We start from the raw sequence: 20,774 nt of genomic DNA, 5'->3' as shown, positions 1-20,774 counted from the left end.
GGCACTATATGGCAGTAGCAAGAAATGAGGGTATTTGTATTCCCAATATATTCTTTGAATTCCCAGTCAGACAATGGCACTGTATACCAGTAGTAAAAATTGTGGGTGCACGTAACCCCAATATATTGTTTGAATTCCCAGTCAGACACTGGCACTATATGGCAGTAGCAAGAAATGAGGGTATTTGTATTCCCAATATATTCTTTGAATTCCCAGTCAGACAATGGCACTGTATACCAGTAGTAAAAATTGTGGGTGCACGTAACCCCAATATATTCTTTGAATTCCCAGTCAGAAACTGGCACTATATGGCAGTAGCAAGAAATGAGGGTATTTGTATTCCCAATATACTCTTTGAATTCCCAGTCAGACAATGGCACTGTATACCAGTAGTAAAAATTGTGGGTGCACGTAACCCCAATATATTCTTTGAATTCCCAGTCAGACACTGGCACTATATGGCAGTAGCAAGAAATGAGGGTATTTGTATTCCCAATATATTCTTTGAATTCCCAGTCAGACAATGGCACTGTATACCAGTAGTAAAAATTGTGGGTGCACGTAACCCCAATATATTCTTTGAATTACCAGTCAGAAACTGGCACTATATGGCAGTAGCAAGAAATGAGGGTATTTGTATTCCCAATATATTCTTTGAATTCCCAGTCAGACAATGGCACTGTATACCAGTAGTAAAAATTGTGGGTGTATATAGCCCCAATTCTATTGCTAGGGGACTTGCAGGGTATTTCTGGGGTGAAGGTGGGGGGGCACACCGTTGGAACGGGTATCGGGGTATATATCGGGTATACGGGAATACACTGACAGTGTATTCCATTCAGGATCCTGGGAAAGCTGGGTTGCGGCGATTGAGCCCGTCAGTGCCACGTTACACTGACAAGCTTCTCCCTGGAATTTAGCTCTTATAAGAGCTGTTGGTTGTCTTCTCCTTCCTATCCTAGCCTGTCCCTGCCTACCCAGAATCTAAGCCCTAGCTAGCTGGACGGAAACCTCCGTCCCCGGTGAATTGCAAGCTCAGAATGACGCGAACCTGGGCGGCGCTGTTCTTTTAAATTAGAGGTCACATGTTTTCGGCAGCCAATGGGTTTTGCCTACTTTTTTCAACGTCACCGGTGTCGTAGTTCCTGTCCCACCTACCCTGCGCTGTTATTGGAGCAAAAAAGGCGCCAGGGAAGGTGGGAGGGGAATCGAGTAATGGCGCACTTTACCACGCGGTGTTCGATTCGATTCGAACATGCCGAACAGCCTAATATCCGATCGAACATGAGTTCGATAGAACACTGTTCGCTCATCTCTAGTCTTTATGTAGTTTTATGATAACTTCTGTCTGCTTATACGATAACAGATGGATATTATTCACAGACAGTGAATAACTGTGCTCTTTTCCTATGTCATGCCTGCATGGTAGATGCTAGAATGGAGTGTGTACCTGCACATATTTGCACTGTATTTACAGTTCAGGGTTCGTTCATATCTGCGCCTGGGAGTCCATTTTGCAGGTTTCTGTTTCCTGCACAAAACAGAGCAGGAGACGGAAAGCTGCAGGACTCTTTCAGACCCATTCATTTGAATGGGTTTGAAAGATGTCCGGCTGTGAGCGCCGGTGAGCGTTTTATGCTCTCCGCGGCAAAACTTTTTTTTTTTTTTTTAAACGGACACAGAGTCGGACATACAGTACTCTGTGTCCGGTTTAAAAAAAAACAGTTTCGCCGCAGAGAGCATAAAACTCTCACCAGCGCTCACGGCCGGACTCGGCATGACAGGTTTCCGTCTTCTGCATGCAGAAGACGGAAACCTGAGAACGGACTGCCGAACGCTAGTGTGAACCCAGCATCAGTGTCCCTGGATCTCCAATATTATGGTCACTTGGGCTTTTCTCAACTATTTGTTTGCTATTGTACAGTTACTCCTGGCAAAATTACATGTATACAAACTAAGCTAGTTATAATGGATAGGGGAGGGGGGCAGACTGCTCCTCATTGAAAAAGCTCACAGCCTCAGGGACAAATGTAAAATGTGATGCAGCCATAATGTAATTATTAGAAGCAGAAAAATTGATAGATGGATACCCAACAGACCTCATTATTGTCAGTGGGGGTCCGTCAGGTCCCGTTGGTGTCCACTGTTTTAGTAGTCCCTTTTTTCATTGTTCTGGTCTTCCAATGGACCACAATAATACACTCCCTCGATATGAATGATAAAGACTATGGCTGGGTTGTGTTGTTATTGAGAAAAGTCCTTTAAGTCCAGATAGGTAGCTGAAATAACAGACTGTACTTTGTGCTGTGTCTGGCTAGCTTGTCTGTGCAGTGGTTAATAAATTGATCGCCTTTTTCATTTAGTTAGAATAGACCATGAGGTATCGTCGTAACATTATTATTGATTTTTCCACATAGTTTCCAGATCATGTACTTCAAATAAGGTATGAACTGTTCATTGGGCTTTAGTTTTGATGTTTGCTTGCCAGTGCTACATTTCAACTCTTTTCAATGCAGCTTGAGTATTTCAATTGGCTGTCCTTTCAACCATAGTGCAGTCTCTGAAGTGTAAATTGATGAAAGATGTCCAGATATGAAGATCTGATGGGAAGATAATTAAAAATGTCTTGGTGTTTCTCATGTTCTTCTATTTATGTTCCTCATTATAATGATTTATCTGTAGACCCTACATTTCAATGGTTGGGCTGTTACCATGTGGGGCGGCATAACTATAAGAATATCCTTTAGATGCCATGAAACCAACAAATGGATGGTTCCAATGTACCCTACAAACAGAGTTGCCCCATGCATTGTCATATACTATTGAGACTGGATATGCTGGGCCAAGATGGTACGGATCTTGCACTACTCTTCTACCAGACCATGTATTGTGGATTGTAAAAGATGTCCTCATAAATTGAATAGGTGTAACAAGTTTTAAACTTATCACTTACAGTATCTACAGGATAGGTGATAAGTTTGATTCGTCAATGTAGACACTTCTTATTCTCCTAGTACAGTCAATTGGGTCTCAAAAAGTTCTTTGCCCATCTCAATTTATTTATTCAATAGAAAGTTCTTTGTTAGGCTGGTATCATATATTGGGTACCTGGAAAGAATAAGAGTAAAGACTCTTGAGACACCTTGGTTTCTTCACCAGATTGGTACTAGATCTCTATTCTGTAAATCCAAGAGGGAAAGTAATCCAATGAAAAGTCTTATGAGCCCTCGAGGGTAAATCAAAGTGCCAAGGCCATCTATAGTGGCTAGAATGTATAAAAAGTGCAATCCTGGAAATTAAAGATAAGGTAACGTGATCAAGAGGCAACAGGATTATTGGGCAAGAAGCAAAGTCTATCTAGGCTTTCAAGTTGACCAAGTGGTCCTATTTACTGGCATCAGTCTATTGAGCAGGAGGAGCTGATCAGACTGATATGTAGTTTTGTGTATGAATATCTAGGTTCACACTAATATCAGGATGTCCATTGTTCTGGTCTGTTGGAGTACCAGAGCTATAAAAACAGACTATAGACTGATCGTAGTAGATTGGACTAGCCTTTGGATTGGATTTGGTGACAGGTTCTCTTTAAATGCTTCACTTTAGATAGAAATAAAAGAGGTTTTCTGACTTGTCAAACAAGTCATGCCCATAATATTGCCATCACCTCTGTGGCCTGCAATTGGATGCCATGATCATGTCAAAGACTAGCGAGGGACCCCATAACCACCGGCAGAGGAGTGGTGGATTGTATGAAAGATGAGGATGTGATGGTTTGATATGCGATTACATAGGGATACCTATTTCTATACGATGGTCCTGTTAACTATTTCAAGTAGAACCTATACAATGCCTGCGCTGTTCTGCAATCTGTTCAGTTTCTCCTAATTTCTGTGGAGCACATGGATCTCATATATATTTCATGACCGATCTGGCAACCCAACCCAAAGATGTGTTCTCAACATTCCATAATAAGTTTTCCAACAACTCACCGTGCTGCCCCAAAAATCTGCTCAATCCATAACATAACAGATTTGTTTTATTGCATTTGGCCTTGTGTCCCTTTTTTGTCCTGGAAGTAGATTTGCTGATGTTGGATTTTTCTTTAACTGTTTCCTGACTGCTTTGGTGAATGAATAGGAGTATAGAACTGAGTGTTACATCTGGGCGTAGGATGTGGTTAGTCTTTGTCAGCAGAAGAGAGACAAAATGAAAATGGTAATTCTTCAATTACTTTGTGGCAGCTGCAAACTTCAGGACTGCCGGTAGGCAAGCAGTTAAGTCAGGTTTCTTCAGATCCACAATCCTTCAGTAATTAAGAAAAGGGAATTGCTTATGTATGGATTGTTATACAAGGCGAGTGCCCTGCTGTTTCTGGCGGACAGATATTTACTGCTAAAGAGGCCATTATACTTGAGGTCAACCGAGACACGTTATACCAGTCCAACCAGTAATACAGTTCCTCTTGGAGTTCACCATAAGGGGGCATCTTACCATGACACATTGATCATCGTGGGTCTGCCTTCCAAAACCCCAGCAATTATCTGGTTAAGTTACAGTCAGAAATGCATTTTACCTGCAGTGGTCAAAATTGAATGGCTGACAAGATCTGTCAAAGTAGGATCTCCAGAAACCTATGGACTATATGTGGGAATGTCTGTATGATAATAAGTAATCCAAAGTGCAAATGAAGTAACATTGCCCCAGGGGTTATAAGCATTTAACATAATGGTCTATGACTTGAGCTTTCTCCAAGGCCCATGAGATCTATAGTTCACTATTACTAAAGGTCACTTGGCACCAAAACAGAGTTTAGGGTCACTATCAAATCTTCTTTTAATTTACGAAGACTTGAGACTTGAGAAAGAACAGATCTGTTGGCCATTACCACTTTTCCTAAGTGGTTTCAAGTACTGGCCCTCAATGATATGACATTTTCCATTCATACTGGAGTTATGAAACAAGAACATAGTTGAGTTTACTCCTACGCTCCAAGAGCACACTGAGGTTAAAAGTATTTTCTGAAACTTTTATATCTATCCTATCTCCTATCGATAGGATAGAGTATAACTTTATGAAAGGTATAGGTCCAACACTGATCTCAAGACTAGGGGTCCAGTTCTCTCTATTGCAAAACTTAGCACAATCCTCTAATATGGAAGGCCTATCCTTGAATGGTCACTAACTTTTCAGGCAAATTGGTCTTATTTCATAGTGCATGAGATTCTAGACCAATATGTAATGCACTTCAATTCAAAATGTGACTGCTTTCTGTTGAAAAACCTCCAAGAACCTCCAAGTCTTTTCGAAGACTTTTCTAGTGCTGCACCAGTTCTCTGGAATGTGATATCCCAGATAATCAGATTCATTTCCAACATCCACAGTTATAAGGGTGCCCTAAAAAGACATGGCAGAAGGCTGGGGCGTAAATGAAGTGGTTGGACAAAAAGATGAGCTTGACTGCTGCGTTCAGATAAATTGAAAAAGACAGTGTTTAGTGGTAAAAGTCTTAAATATATATCCTTGAGTACAAGTAAAATAATCTTTTATAGACTGTCTTTCTAGGTTGGGTATTTACAAGCTATAAAATAGTATGTAGACCACTAACCCAGCTGGGAAGGATTACTACATAAAGCAAGTGAATTTTTCGAGGTACAAAGTATATGAGCCAAAGTGGATGGTGTTACGGATAAATGGTTGGAGATGAGTTATTAATCTGAAAGCTAGGCTAATGGTGAAGTTGGCGTGAATCTTGCCTATGTATTCAGCAGCATGATTCTTCTGTTCCTAATTATGAGTCAGTTTCTATGTTTGTATATTACCATATGTTGTTTATTAATGAAAATTTCACATAAATTGAATGTTGATATTCTATTATTCTTAGCACTGAAGAGGTCTTTTGAGGTCGAGGAGGTCGACCAGTCTCCGAACCCCTCCGTCCAACCACGCAGAACCCCAAACCCACTGCTGAGAGGTGCAGTTGCACAAAAATTCCAGGACCAAAGCGCTAGAAATGAGCCACACTTGCGACATGGAGATATTGGTGGTCAAAGATCCCCTAAATCATCACTAAGACGTATTGAATTGTCTGGATCCCGACACCCAGAACCTATGTCAAGACGAACAGAGATTTCCATTGACATCTCTTCCAAGCAGGTGGAAAATTCTGTCCCAGCGATGTCAAGGTTTGGTTTGAAGAGGGCTGAACTGTCTGGACATAAACCACCAGAACCCACACCAAGGAGAGCAGAGATCTCCCTGACAAAGCCTCATGATCTCCGTGGTGAGTCCCCGAGTTCTAAAATTCCTGAATTAAACCAAAGAAAAGTAGAAGAAACCAATGCCAAACGAATTGAGATCCAGGTGCCAAAATCTCCAGAAACTCCCCCAATAAAGCAGGTTGAAAACTCCATTCCAGCATCTACTGTGCTTCACCATCAACAAGAACCCAAACCACAACCTGTCCAGATAGAGATTCAACAGAGAACCCCTGAAGGTAAGTGAAGTCTCCTTCAATCATTAGAGGTTATTGATTAGGATTATGTGTAATTCAGCTTTCCTATAATTCATATCAATGGTGCTTAATAGTATGAGACAAAATTGAGTCACGAGCTAGTTACAGATACCCGTTGCCTTCAGGCCTGTTGCCACTTTTTGATTCTTCCATAGAGGCACCATAATTTTGCTTGACCTACTGATGTACAGTATCTCTTTGTTCTATTTTCTTCCACTGTCCTGAAATGAGTAACACCAGATGGCCAGTCTTTTCTGTAATTCAGAACTTTTTTCCATACTGGTCATCTGACACTACTCATCTTAGGATACATGGTCACCAAAGGCATAAGACATGAGAGCACTGATATCACACTGTAGATCATTGTGTGGAAGGCATATTGCACCTAACCTGGGGATAAGACACAATAGTTTGCCCAAAGGCCGACACAGGTGGCAAATAGCCCAAGTGCAAGATTAGTACACGAGCCCCTTGTTTTTGATAGACACAGATATGCCCATCTAGTAATCCAAAGGTGTAATTTATTAGTTTTGTCCCTTAAACGAAAGCTAATAGAGAGAAGAAACTGTGCCTGGCCACCCAGTGGACCACTGTGCAGCTTCAGGGGTTTACACAGGGTATGTCCACCTTTATATCGGCTTAAACAGAATGTGATAGTCCTCAGATTCATTGTGCAACTCCTACTTTATTTGATGCCATTGTTGCTGTCCATTTACATAGCAGAAAAGTGGTCCAATCCCATCAATTTCAACAAGTGCATAGGAGCTCCAGAGTCTTCTGCAATGCCTGATGTCAAAGAAAGAGGACATGAATATAGCTGATACCATATGTATGACCAGCTTTAGACTACCGCAATCTGATAATGTGCGACTGTTCCCATAACTCTCATAGAAGTGACTGTGAGCTATAGAAACAGTGTAGCACAGCTATGCCGATGTGTTTGTTAACAAATGCAGCCAGATCTCAGAACTAGGACGAAGAGGAATCCCCAACTCAGTTCTGAAACTGGCAGAGCAGCAAGCCAAAAGCTTCCTGCTCTACCACATTCTGACTTGTAGACTGCAGACCACACTAGGCTTACAGGTTGTGGTCAGCCTAAGTGCAGTACTTACTTCTCTGTACTGTTCTCTGTATGAGGGCAGTGATGGGGCCATTGTGTGGGGGACATTTTACTGTATGGGGTCACTGGTGGGGGAAATTTTACTGTAGGGGCAAATGGTAGGAGCCATGTTACTGTATGGAGCTAACATGATGAATGCAGTCTTTCAACTTTAATTTTCTTCTATATGCGGCCCATTCACCGAGCCAAATTTGATACCCCTGATATAGACAATATACAGCGGTCTGAAGGCTGTTACAGTATGTGTGAAAAACTTCTAGAGACATTCGTATTATGGTGATATGAAGATTTTAATGTGACATTGGATGCATTTTCTTTCTATGAAAGTGCAAGTCTCAATGCAAAATTTGACACCGGGTTTTAGCTGTTGTTACTCTCGTGGCGCCAGACAGATTGAAGGCGCAGTCTCATCATTTACTTGACCTGCATCTACTCCATTACTTCTTCGAGCAGTTCAAGGACTTGCTCTACGATATTTATGACAATATTTATTTCCTTCTTTATTAAATGCTTGCATTGATGGCGAGAGGGACAAAAGTAGACTGTTGTCTCTCGTGTGAAGCGTAGAATTACATTTTCAATATAAAAGATGGACAGCTTAGACATGCGAGGTCGAGTGTCTGTCTTATCGTCTTACTTGTTGTTTAGTATAGCAGAGCCGGTCCGAGCGTCCCTAGGATATTTTACATTTAGTAGATCTTTGCACATATTGCATCATATGATTAATGAATAACCTACAAAGAATGCCCTGCGTCCAGATTTCCAAAATGGACTCATTGTTCACTTGACATGTCACATGACTGCTATTGGTTTTCATACAGAGTTTTAGCCCCATGACCTCAAAGACAGGCTGAAAGCGATTTTCACTTTTTCATATTAATATTTCTTTCTTTTTCGTTTTGTATAACTCTGATGATAAATTGGTGTTGAAGGCTTGTAAAATATGACTTGTTTTTATAAAGGAGAGGAGACCACTAAGGATTTTGGTGGTAGTAGTGCGGATATGACATTGCCCACATTTGTGGGAGGTTTATCTTAGAATAGGCCATGAGCGTTTAAAGGGACCTGTCTCGTTGAATATATAGTCCAATTTAACAGCAGCATGTTATAGAGCGGGAGGAGCGGAACGGATTGATATATAGTTTATGGGAACGGATTCAGTAGAATCAGTCCAATGAGTGGTGTAGACATGAAGGCAGGCTTCCTCTGATGCCAGCAGTGGCCTGGCCATAACTGATGACACTGGTTCCCATCAGGTCTCGTAGCAAAATGCACATATAGTATAGGAAGTACGTGTTGAGTCAACATATCCAGTAGGTCCCAGAAGTTTCGGTGAGAGATCTTCTTCGGTGGGATGTAGAGAACTGGATACTTTAATAGAAGAGTAGTACAAGAAATGTTCACCTAGAATAAGAAGATGACCCCTCGTTCACATCTCCGTTTGGTAATCCGTTTGGGAAGTCCACATGGGGACTCCACCCCGAATGGAATACCAAATGCATTGGCAAGTGGTGTGCAGTGAAAACACACGGACCCCATAGACTGTAATGGGGTCCATGTGCACTCGGCATGCTGCCTGCACGAATCATGCGGACATGAAAGTAGATCACGAAGTACTTTTCTGTCCGCATGTTCCATGCAGAGAGCACATGGACCCCATTACAGTCTATGGGGTCCGTGTGCTTTCACTGCACACCACTTGCTAATGCGTTTGGTATTCCATTCGAGGGGGTCCCCATGCAGACTCCCTGAACGGATTACCAAACGCAGATGTGAACGAGGGGTAAGAAGGTCTCTAACTGAAACGTCTAGGATCCACTGGATATTTTGACTCAACGTGTATTTGCTATACTAAACTTTGCAGACCCCAGTAATGGGCTTGTTAGGAGATTTCATCATAATTTTGGGGCTTTCACAATGTGATTTCCATTCCATTGTCCAGACACAGTCATTTCCCTTATTTTTTTTATTTTACAGTGTAAGGTACAGCCGATAAGCGCCGACTGAACGGTAAAACGTATGAACAGTTCGGAAAAAGTTTGCTGAAGGATATTGGCTTTGATTGCAAAATGAGCTATGTCTAAGGGACTAGGGGGGAGGGGGGGTGCGCAGGGACATCTGACCTAGTGAGTCATGAAACATACCCAGTGATCTGGGAATTCTGCTGTTCTGGGAGGAGATTGGAAACTTTGGCTTTATTCTACAATCTAAACCCTTTCCTGGCCAATTACGGTCTCAGCGCATCTTGTCACAATACTATTTTATTGTATCATTTGGCAGATTTTAGTGGAGTGGAAACAGTAGTGAGTAATGGCAACTTTTATCAGCGTTTTATTTCAGATAACTACAATAGCAGGATTATGAGATCCTGGTAAAGTGGCTGCCTTACAGAGTTTTGTATGGTAATTCTCGAAGCCTGCTAGTCAGCCCTTGGTTTGGTTACAGCCTATGCATGAGACCCCAACTCTCATTATGCTACAGTAGCAGCTATTACAGTCATGGTAACAACCTCTAATTTTGACTAATTTGGTGAACTGAGCTAATTAGATGTTGTCAAAGACCCTATTAGGACTTTGTAAATACTAAAGTCCCTGATAGCAGCCCCCTGTTTGTCACTGTGAGAGCATGTATTCTTGGCTCGGAGAGCTAGGAGATCTGTAGATCAAGACAAGAGCCAGTCAGCAGGCTAACGACAGAACAGGAACAGTCCAAGGCAAGAGACAGTCAACAGGCCACTGACAGGACAGGAACAGTCCAAGGTAAGAGAAAATCAGCAGGTTAACGACAGGACAGGAACAGTCCAAGGCAAGAGACAGTCAGCAGCCTAACGACAGGACAGGAACAGTCCAAGGTAAGAGACAGTCAGTAGGCTAACGACAGGACAGGAACAGTCCAAGACAAGAGACAGTCAGCAGGCTACTGACAGGACAGGAACAGTCCAAGGCAAGAGATAGTCAGCAGGCTACTGACAGGACAGGAACAGTCCAAGGCAAGAGAAAATCAACAGGCTACTGACAGGACAGGAACAGTCCAAGGCAAGAGACAGTCAGCAGGCTACTGACAGGACAGGAACAGTCCAAGGCAAGAGACAGTCAGCAGGCTAACGAAAGGACAGGAACAGACCAAGGCAAGAGCCAGTCAGCAGGCTAACGACAGGACAGGAACAGTCCAAGGTAAGAGAAAGTCAGCAGGCTAATGACAGGACAGGAACAGTCCAAGGCAAGAGAAAGTCAGCAGGCTAACGAAAGGACAGGAACAGACCAAGGCAAGAGCCAGTCAGCAGGCTAACGACAGGAACAGTCCAAGGTAAGAGAAAGTCAGCAGGCTAATGACAGGACAGGAACAATCCAAGGCAAGAGACAGTCAGCAGGCTAACGACAGGACGGTAACAGACCAAGACAAGAGACAGTCAGCAGGCTAACGACAGGACAGGAACAGACCAAGACAAGAGACGGTCAGCAGGCTAACAACAGGACAGGAACAGTCCAAGGCAAGAGACAGTCAGCAGGCTACTGACAGGACAGGAACAGTCCAAGGCAAGAGACAGTCAGTAGGCTAACGACAGGACAGGAACAGACCAAGACAAGAGACAGTCAGCAGGCTAACGACAGGACAGGAACAGTCCAAGGCAAGAGACAGTCAGCAGGCTACTGACAGTACAGGAACAGTCCAAGGCAAGTGCTAGGCAGCAAGATACTACTGGAAAAAAACATGTTTAAGTTCAGGAATATTAAGTAATATTTGCATGTAGCAATGCAGTGGGCCCCTGAAATGAATTCTATTGGTGACCATAGTCACCCAAATCTTACACTGCATCTGTCTTAGTTCTTTCTAACATACATTGGATAGATTAGCAAGAGGTATGGGACTGATAGAAGGGAAATGACTGCAAAAAAAATGTCACTGCATAGGAGCTGTATACATAAAATGGTAGGCTATTTCTAATCGAGACAATTTGTAATGTTGGATGGGGGGAGGAATAAAAATGGCTGAAAAGATGAAACCGTAGGGAAAATATTTCTCTACTGAATGCACGTCTGTTTCACAGGAGTCTAAACAAGCTCACCAATCGCAATTGTTTATTTCACTAAGAAAGGGGAATAAGACTCTAAAAGATGCCTCTGAGAAAGAAGAATCAGACGTTTTTAATCCAATATGCCTGATCCTTCTTTCCACAACATATCGGGAGAGAGTCAGGAGCCCCTTTAGACATCAGATCTTCAGCCTATTCCACCAAAATTGGTGAGTGGAGTTGGTGCGATGACTTTTTCCTTACATACGTTTAAATACATTATTCATATATTTTTAGGTGGAATAAAAGAGGGACGGGACAAAACCAAGTTTAGAAAAAAAAGATGCTCAGGAATAAATCATTTGAGTGTTTAGTGAATCAGACATGTCTGGATAGATGACAGGTCCTCTGTACAGACATTATCACAAATTAACACGTCTTATGTAGCAATGTGGTTGTGGATGGAGATGTTTTTCTTAGAGACAGCCGGCTCTCTGTGTTATACTCTTATCAAAAGACCCTCTAACCACTTACCAGAGTCTCAAATGTTAACAAAGATAAGTGTATTGGAGATGAATATAAAATGTATTGTAGAGACAGCATAGACCTGGTATATAAGGTTACTGCAGTCATATTCTAAATGGTGACAAGTGAAATGAATGATGTAAAATTGTATCGAACCTGATTCAACACAAATTTTCCAAAAGTTTCATGTTCATGCAAACATGAAACTTTGGGGGTTCATCACTCGTGAACCAGAAGTGACATTATTATACTTTGGGGTCTCTTCCAATCCCAGAATATAATGGGTGGAGGATCAAGGGAGGTGTAAAAAAAAAAAAAAACATTTATACTCACCTTCTCTCACCTCTTTTGGGCCTTTTTTTGGCCTCTTGCGTGATGCCATGTGCCCCGAGGTCACCACAGAGATGGGACTGTCACATGGGGGAGATCTTCAAACCTCTTCAAACGGCTGATAGTTGTCAGATCCCTACTAATGATCTGTCTATAGGAGATTTAGCCTGGAAAACCCCTTAAGGCCGTGTTCACACGGGGTTTTTTGGTCCAGAACCTGAGGCGGAGGCCGGCACCGGTAGTGCACCGGCATCCAGTCACACATTTCGTTCTGGATTAGGCCCAAATGAATGGGCCTAGTCGGGAGGAGGGAGTGTCTTCAGGCGGAATCGCGGGGCGACTCTGCCTGAAGAATGAGCATGTCCGTTCTTTTTTCCAGGAGCTGGAACAAACCGCTCCCGGAAAAAAGAACTGACCAGCTCCCGTTGTTTTCAATGGGAGCCGTCTTTTTGGTCAGGATTTTGAGGCAGATACGTCTTCAAAATCCTGACCATAATACCCTGTGTGAAGTCAGCCTTAGCCTAAGGCCCCAAGTAGCATCCTGCAGTAAAAAAGTGTTGCAGTACATCATGGTTTTCCCGGCAGCCTTAAAGGCTTTGTGCCTTTGTAGCTTTCCTAACCTATTTTTGGCCTCCTCGCAGAATCTAGCGTTCTCTCTCGCTCCACCTCTTCAGTGACGTCATGCACCTCAGGTCACTACTGAGGCCTGTGACTGGGCCTCAGCAGTGACATGGCCATGCACCGCTGGTACTCATTCTCAAGTTTGTGAGCGAGGCCGGGGCCGCAGGGGCCGGAAACGCCGTGATTTGCCTGCAGCGGAAATGCCATGGTAAAATCGTAGCGTTTTACGGTAACTGCAAAGTGGATGGGATTCATGCGAATCCCATGCCCACTATGTGTTTAAAACCGAAATCGCAGCATGTCAATTATATCTACGGAAACGCCGGCGGCTTTCCATAGATAAAATTGTAACAGCAAGCCCGCTGAGGAACTTTCTTTTCAAAGTACTGCGGGAAGAACTGTGATGCATTCCCAAAGCGTTTTTTCCCGCAGCGCTTTATAGCTGCGAATCGTCCCGTGGGGCCTTAGCCTATGAGTGTTTTTTTTTATTTTTTTCACCTTCAGACTTTAGACTTATTGTGAAAAGACCCCAGAGTATAATGCAGAGGCCATTTTAGTTTGATCAATCAAACTAGATCAATCTCTATTTGTACATTTTTAGAGATGAGCGAACACTGTTCGGAACAGCGGTTCCGAACAGCACGCTCACAGCACGCTCCCATAGAAATTAATGGAAGCGGCCGGCACGCGGGGGGTTAAGTGACCAGCCGCCGGCAAAGCGTACGTGCCAGGTGCTTCCAACAGTGTTTGCTCATCTCTATTCATTTTCATTAAACCAAAACCTAACAATTTGAATATTTGGGTCGCACCCGGCTCAGTATGAGTCCGTTCACCCATCTCAACTGCTCCTGACTATTTATGAATAAATCAACAACTGGGTGTTACCAGATAAATAAATCAAATAAATAAAAGTATTTACTGATACAGACATGTCATGAGAGGTGGCTGATCCTCCAAGTCATCCTATTAATTCAGTGGAAAAAAAAATCATAATTTTTTTTCCGTTTGCACTGTGAAAGATGTGGAATAGATCACATCAGGTTAATTGAATTCCTACTTACTCTAAACTGTTGTGTTACTGACATGTGCTCGAATGGTTAAATCCTGAGCCCCCTGCCCGGCCAGCTGTCTAAGGACATGGTACTCACTGGCAGCAGAAGGGCTTGTCCCAATCAATCCATTAGTAAGAGCCAGTGGGACAGGAAGGATATAATCTCTGGCGTCTCACGGGGGCCTGCAGATCCTGCAGACGTTTGTTTAGGATTTGGGGGGATGAACCTTAAGCTCAGGACGCAGCCCGGCAGCTGTTTGGATGGCAATGATGAGGAGGTGTAGCTGCCATTTACCAGGGGGCGGGACAGCTGCTTTGGATAGGGCTAATTAAATGCCAACAGCTGCCCAAGATGGAGATTTATCGAAGGCATTAAATATGATTAAACTGTGAGATATCCACAGTACACAATTCATCATCCTGCGCGCTTCTCACAACTACAGCTTGGCCCACAACATATTTTTGGGAAGATTTCCATGGGCACATATTATCTGTAGTGGAATTCGTCTCTCTGATCAGGATAAGAACCAAAACTCTGTAATTCATAATCAAGATGTTTTCGTCAATTCTTCAATGTCTGAAGTGACAGTGGAAAGCGGGAGCAGATGTGTATAATGGAGTAACTATGCAGCCCTCCGCTGCCAGCACCAGTACAGACATCTCACATATCAGGGCTATTATCTTGGGCTTCGCCAGCAAAGAAAAAAAATTGGACCAGATTATAGAGAAGGCAAAATGGGCAGCTGCCTATGGGTCTTATCATCTTGGCCATGCATGCATGTCACTTCCAGACACCTCTTGTGGTTATCTCCCTTGAGAACAAAAGGATCGGCCATGTTGGAATGCAACAGCCCATTCCTTCATTGCCCCCATAGCTACCACTCAGGGTGCCAAGAGATCTGCATATAGATGATCCGTACTACTGAAATATGGGAAGCTTGTTTATTGTCATAGGGAGAAGGCAATGTCGGACTGAAGTTCAATGGCCCACCAGATAAAATTATTTTGGGAGTGCACTCTCCAACAACCCCTAGAAAATAGACTATAGTACCCTTTGTATATGGGTGTCTTCTGCTAGACCATTATTGTTTTAGAACCTGGACCCACCTAAGGATTCTCTGGTTTGTTGTTGGAAGGAGGAGATGAGCAACAGCCATAGATCTCTATCTGCACAGATTACCTGTCCAACATGTTGAACTTTTTTTTCCCCATCAGCAGACAGCACATTTCAGAAGAATTGTGGGGTTGTCAGGATTTGATGACATCATCAACACCTGCTGACAGTTATCTAGGTTGTATGCCCAGTTTGAGTTATCCATACATTATATATCACTGCGGCTGGGGAGGGGATCCCCATCATTTTTTGTCCAAAGTTCTTCCAACCTTGATCCAACCCTGGTTAGAATTATCATGCAGCAGATGTCCACCTTCTCGTGAGCAGCCGGGGGCAGTTTTGTACGAAATTGTTACCATATTACCAAGTTGTCAAAAAGACATCACATTCTGAGAATACACAACCCATTCTGAGACTACAAATTGTAGTCATTGGGCCATATTTAGAAAGACTGGCATTTTGTATGCCAGTCTTAATAAAGTGGCTGAGAGGCGCAAGACGCACCTGATTTATCAAGATGTTCCTAACTCTTAGTAAATCAGAAACAAGCCCTTGAGCCAGAATAGCAGTTTGTACGAGTTAGGAACTACATTCCTGTATAACTCATAGCAGAAAACTGGCGTGAGTTATACTAAATATGTCAGGCCGAGACGTCCTGGCTCTGCTCCCTGCCCACGTTTGTGGAAAGTGGCGAGCTGGGGCTATGGCGCATCTTTGGTGTTAGAAAGGGCCTTGCACCAAAGAAATGCCACATTATCACACATCCAGACCATTGGCATATATGTGTTAAATCCCCCCCATTGTTTTCATCAATCTGTGTCCTACTATTAGAATATGAGACTGCTACTGCTGACAACATCGTAGAACCTTACCGCACACAGTTGTCGAAAAAATACATTCTCAAGAAGATTCCATCTATTCCAGTAAAGATTGTGACGTGCATCTTACTATGACACATACGGCTTACTATATATAGGGATATGGTAAATGTCACATGTAACTAAACCTGCAATATTGCTCCGATATCATCGGCTCCTTGGGTTATTGCTGGAGTCATTGAATAACTGACCATTGTTTTCGGCTTGGAGCAATTGCTGATTTTTTTTTTAATTATTTCGTTTTACAGTGGTGACATATTCTGTGTCATTGTACACAGATTATTATCCTTTACGTGAATTCACTGCCATTCGCAACGTAATTTCCTAATATCACCCACATAGATATCACATCATAGAAGCAGATGATAATAAGGCATGTGCTGATCCAGAGTAGGGCAGCAATGCATTATTACGAACGTCTGGCTTCCACCATATGAAAATGGGCTTGTCTTAGCGATAAAGGCGTTCCAAAAATGTGATACAATACCTGGTTGTGTTCATCAGTCTCTAGTAAAAACACCAGGTTCCTGAGCTCTATCATTTTTGCAGGGACTTGGTTGTCAACTGACTGGCTCAGGACTTCATCTGATCTTAGGTCTGTTCCCTTCTTCTTAGGGTCAGTTCAGGAGGAACTGACGCGGATTCCGCCTCCGAATCCAAAGCCGATTCCTCCTGGAATCCGCCTCCCATTGTTTTCAATGGGAGGAAGAGATTGCAGCAGGACGCAGAAAAAAAAACGAGTCCTGCTCGATCTTGCCGCAGTTTCCGCAGCTGATTAAGCCGCAGCTCAACCTATTCATCCAGGCCTAATGAGGAGCGGGATGCTGCGACGGAATGTTGATGCACTGCATCGGCATCCTGTCGCGGCTAGCCCATGCGAAAATGCCGGTGATGGAAAATGAAGAGGACTCCTCTATGTGAACATACCCTTACAGTAACTACTTAAAGGACCCTGTCTCCACAGGCGTAATCGCTCTCAGGCCTCACCACTTGCCTGCACTCTCCATTGGCAACTACCTGGGCCTACATACTTTTTCTGACCTTCATTACCGCACTTTACTAGAACACCAAAAACTAGATATTTAGGTTAAGGTCTCACATAGCTAAAAAACGCAGTGGAAATAAATGCAGCAGAAACACATCACATTTTTTCCCCTGTCATTTTTTCTCTGCACCTTTTCTTCCTTTATTAAATCTATAGAGAAAGCGCGAGCATTTCCGCAGGTAAAATTGACATGCTGGGTGTGAATGGGATTAGCCATATTGTCGTTCACCTTACAAGTACTTTAAGGCTGCGTTCACGCAGAATTTACGCTCCGCTCATTCTGAACGTAAACTTGTTCAGAGTGAGTGGCGTAAAAAACAGATCCCATTGACTTGAATGGGTGCCGGCATACGCGCGTATCACATTGAAAGTAATAGGTAAAAAAGCCTTCCATTGAAGTCCATGTCATATAGATATAGACTGGATCCATCATCGGGTCCATTATGTTTTATTATTAAGCTTGAGCTTAGTAACAAAAACAGTTTCCATACCAGGTGTCGGCTCTGAGTCAAGCTGTCCTTTGACAGATACAGTCCTATGAAAAAGTTTGGGCACCCCTATTAATCTTAATCATTTTTAGTTCTAAATATTTTGGTGTTTGCAACAGCCATTTCAGTTTGATATATCTAATAACTGATGGACACAGTAATATTTCAGGATTGAAATGAGGTTTATTGTACTAACAGAAAATGCGCAATATGCATTAAACCAAAATTTGACCGGTGCAAAAATATGGGCACCTCAACAGAAAAGTGACATTAATATTTAGTACATCCTCCTTTTGCAAAGATAACAGCCTCTAGTCGCTTCCTGTAGCTTTTAATCAGTTCCTGGATCCTGGATGAAGGTATTTTGGACCATTTCTTTCTACAAAACAATTCAAGTTCAGTTAAGTTTGATGGTCGCCGAACATGGACAGCCCGCTCTCAAATGATCTGAAAACAAAGATTGTTCAACATAGTTGTTCAGGGGAAGGATACAAAACGTTGTCTCAGAGATTTAACCTGTCAGTTTCCACTGTGAGGAACATAGTAAGGAAATGGAAGACCACAGGGACAGTTCTTGTTAAGCCCAGAAGTGGCAGGCCAAGAAAAATATCAGAAAGGCAGAGAAGAAGAATGGTGAGAACAGTCAAGGACAATCCACAGACCACCTCCAAAGAGCTGCAGCATCATCTTGCTGCAGATGGTGTCACTGTGCATCGGTCAACTATACAGCGCACTTTGCACAAATAGAAGCTGTATGGGAGAGTGATGAGAAAGAAGCCGTTTCTGCACGTACGCCACAAATAGAGTTGCCTGAGGTATGAAAAAGCACATTTGGACAAGGCAGCTTCATTTTGGAAACAAAAATTGAGTTGTTTGGTTATAAAAAAAAGGCGTTATGCATGGCGTCCAAAAAGAAACAGCATTCCAAGAAAAACACATGCTACCCACTGTAAAATTTGGTGGAGGTTCCATCATGCTTTGGGGCTGTGTGGCCAATGCCGGCATCGGGAATCTTGTTAAAGTTGAGGGTCGCATGGATTCCACTCAGTATCAGCAGATTCTTGAGAATAATGTTCAAGAATCAGTGACGAAGTTGAAGTTACGCCGGGGATGGATATTTCAGCAAGACAATGATCCAAAACACCGCTCCAAATCCTCAGGCATTCATGCAGAGGAACAATTACAATGTTCTGGAATGGCCATCCCAGTCCCCAGACCTGAATATCATTGAACATCTGTGGGATGATTTGAAGCGGGCTGTCCATGCTCGGCGACCATCTAACTTAACTGAACTTGAATTTTTTGTCCAATATACCTTTATCCAGGATCCAGGAACTGATTAAAAGCTACAGGAAGCGACTAGAGGCTGTTATCTTTGCAAAAGGAGGATGTACTAAATATTAATGTCACTTTTCTGTTGAGGTGCCCATACTTTTGCACCGGTCAAATTTTGGTTTAATGCATATTGCGCATTTTCTGTTAGTACAATAAACCTCATTTCAATCCTGAAATATTACTGTGTCCATCAGTTATTAGATATATCAAACTGAAATGGCTGTTGCAAATACCAAAATATTTAGAACTAAAAATGATTAAGATTAATAGGGGTGCCCAAACTTTTTCATAGGACTGTAACTTAAAAAAGACTGCACAGAACTTCTCCGTGACTCATTCACCACAACAGACCTTAGAAGCCGGATGCCGGTTTCCTTACAACTTTACATAATTAACCCATTATGAACAAGAGTTGATAAATAATACTAATCTGCACAGAACTGATTTTACAACCAGCCCAGGATCATCGATAGATGTGGCATAATACTAAAACATACACAAGTAAAGTCTAGACAATCCTTTGACGTTTGTGGTCAGTGGAAATGTGGATTAGATAGTACATCCTAAAGGCCGTATACCATAAAGAATGACAATATGCCTGCAGACCCTGAGGAGAGGGGTCAATTTAATAGTTTTTTTGTCCCCATTGTAATGGATGGTGTGAACCTACACAGGGAAAGGGTCTCTACAGGTGTGACAAGAGTAAGGCAGGATGCACATGACCAAGGTGCAAAATGGCCGTCTTGCAACCGGAGGGCACCTGTTTTCACGGATCCCCCATACATTTCAATGTATGGGGCGATCCGTCAAAATAGCCGAAATTAGGAGATTACCTATATTTTGATGGTTTGTGAAAAAAGACAGACTAGTGTCTATTCAATTGAAATTAATGCTGCCGCATGTCTGTTAAAAATCGGACATCACACAGCCAGTTTTCACTGTCATGTGAATGTAGCCGAACACAAGGAAGGAAAGTCAACTCATTAATATTGGATGGGGCACCAGGAGTCAAGAAGTGGTGGTAATGTCAAGAAGTACCTGAAAGCAACATCATTTATGTCTGTTATTGAGCAAAAGTTGGAGGAGGATCTCATAGATGTAATATACAATATACACTTTTTGCCAGGTGCATAATATCAAGCCCATAGTCACATAGATCCCAAAGGCTTAAAACTTGGCACTGTAATACAATGCCACCATTGCCACAAGTCAGTTCATGAAATTTCTCATCTACCATATCTGTATCAGTCAATTGGGAGTAATATTATTGTGAAGCTGAAGTGTCTAGGAATAACAACAGCTCAACCACAAAACGGTGGATCACAGAGGAAGGCCACCAAATACTGACGTGCATGGCAAGTAATGCTGGACTGTTGAGTAGTCGAAACTTTCTCTGGAGTGATAAATCACATTGCAATATCTGGCCGTCTTACAGATGATTCAGGCCTTGGCAGATGTCTGGAGAACACTATTTTGGCATGATGAATTTTAACAGATAAACTCCAAAATCTTGTGGACAATGTTATAGCCACAAAAGAGGGCTCAACGCCGTATTAATGCCCACACATCTGGACTGGGCTGTCTAATGAGCTCATACAGGTGTGATGGTCGCAGACTTGTCATATAGTGTTCATATAAATAATTTTATTATACATATTAGATATACTCTGTACATAACTTACATTGAAATTTTATCAGAGTTATTCTCAAACTGCGTTTCGTGTAGAGACCGCTAGGGGGTTGT

General features: G+C 42.6%; 1 protein-coding gene across 3 annotated transcripts in view; it reads left to right on the top strand.

Moving 5' to 3' along the window:
* SEPTIN9 (septin 9) overlaps nt 1-20,774 on the top strand; it is a 190,043-nt gene that overhangs the window by 89,582 nt on the left and 79,687 nt on the right. For all 3 annotated transcript variants that reach the window (XM_075277384.1, XM_075277386.1, XM_075277385.1), the window contains one exon: nt 5,882-6,493. In XM_075277384.1, coding sequence (XP_075133485.1) covers nt 5,882-6,493 — 612 coding nt within the window. The remainder of the gene's footprint in view (nt 1-5,881; nt 6,494-20,774) is intronic.

This window comes from Leptodactylus fuscus, chromosome 6 (assembly GCF_031893055.1).
Source record: "Leptodactylus fuscus isolate aLepFus1 chromosome 6, aLepFus1.hap2, whole genome shotgun sequence".
NCBI lineage: Eukaryota > Metazoa > Chordata > Amphibia > Anura > Leptodactylidae > Leptodactylus > Leptodactylus fuscus.
Note: the sequence above shows the minus strand (reverse complement) of the source record. Positions and strands in the feature narration are given on the sequence as shown.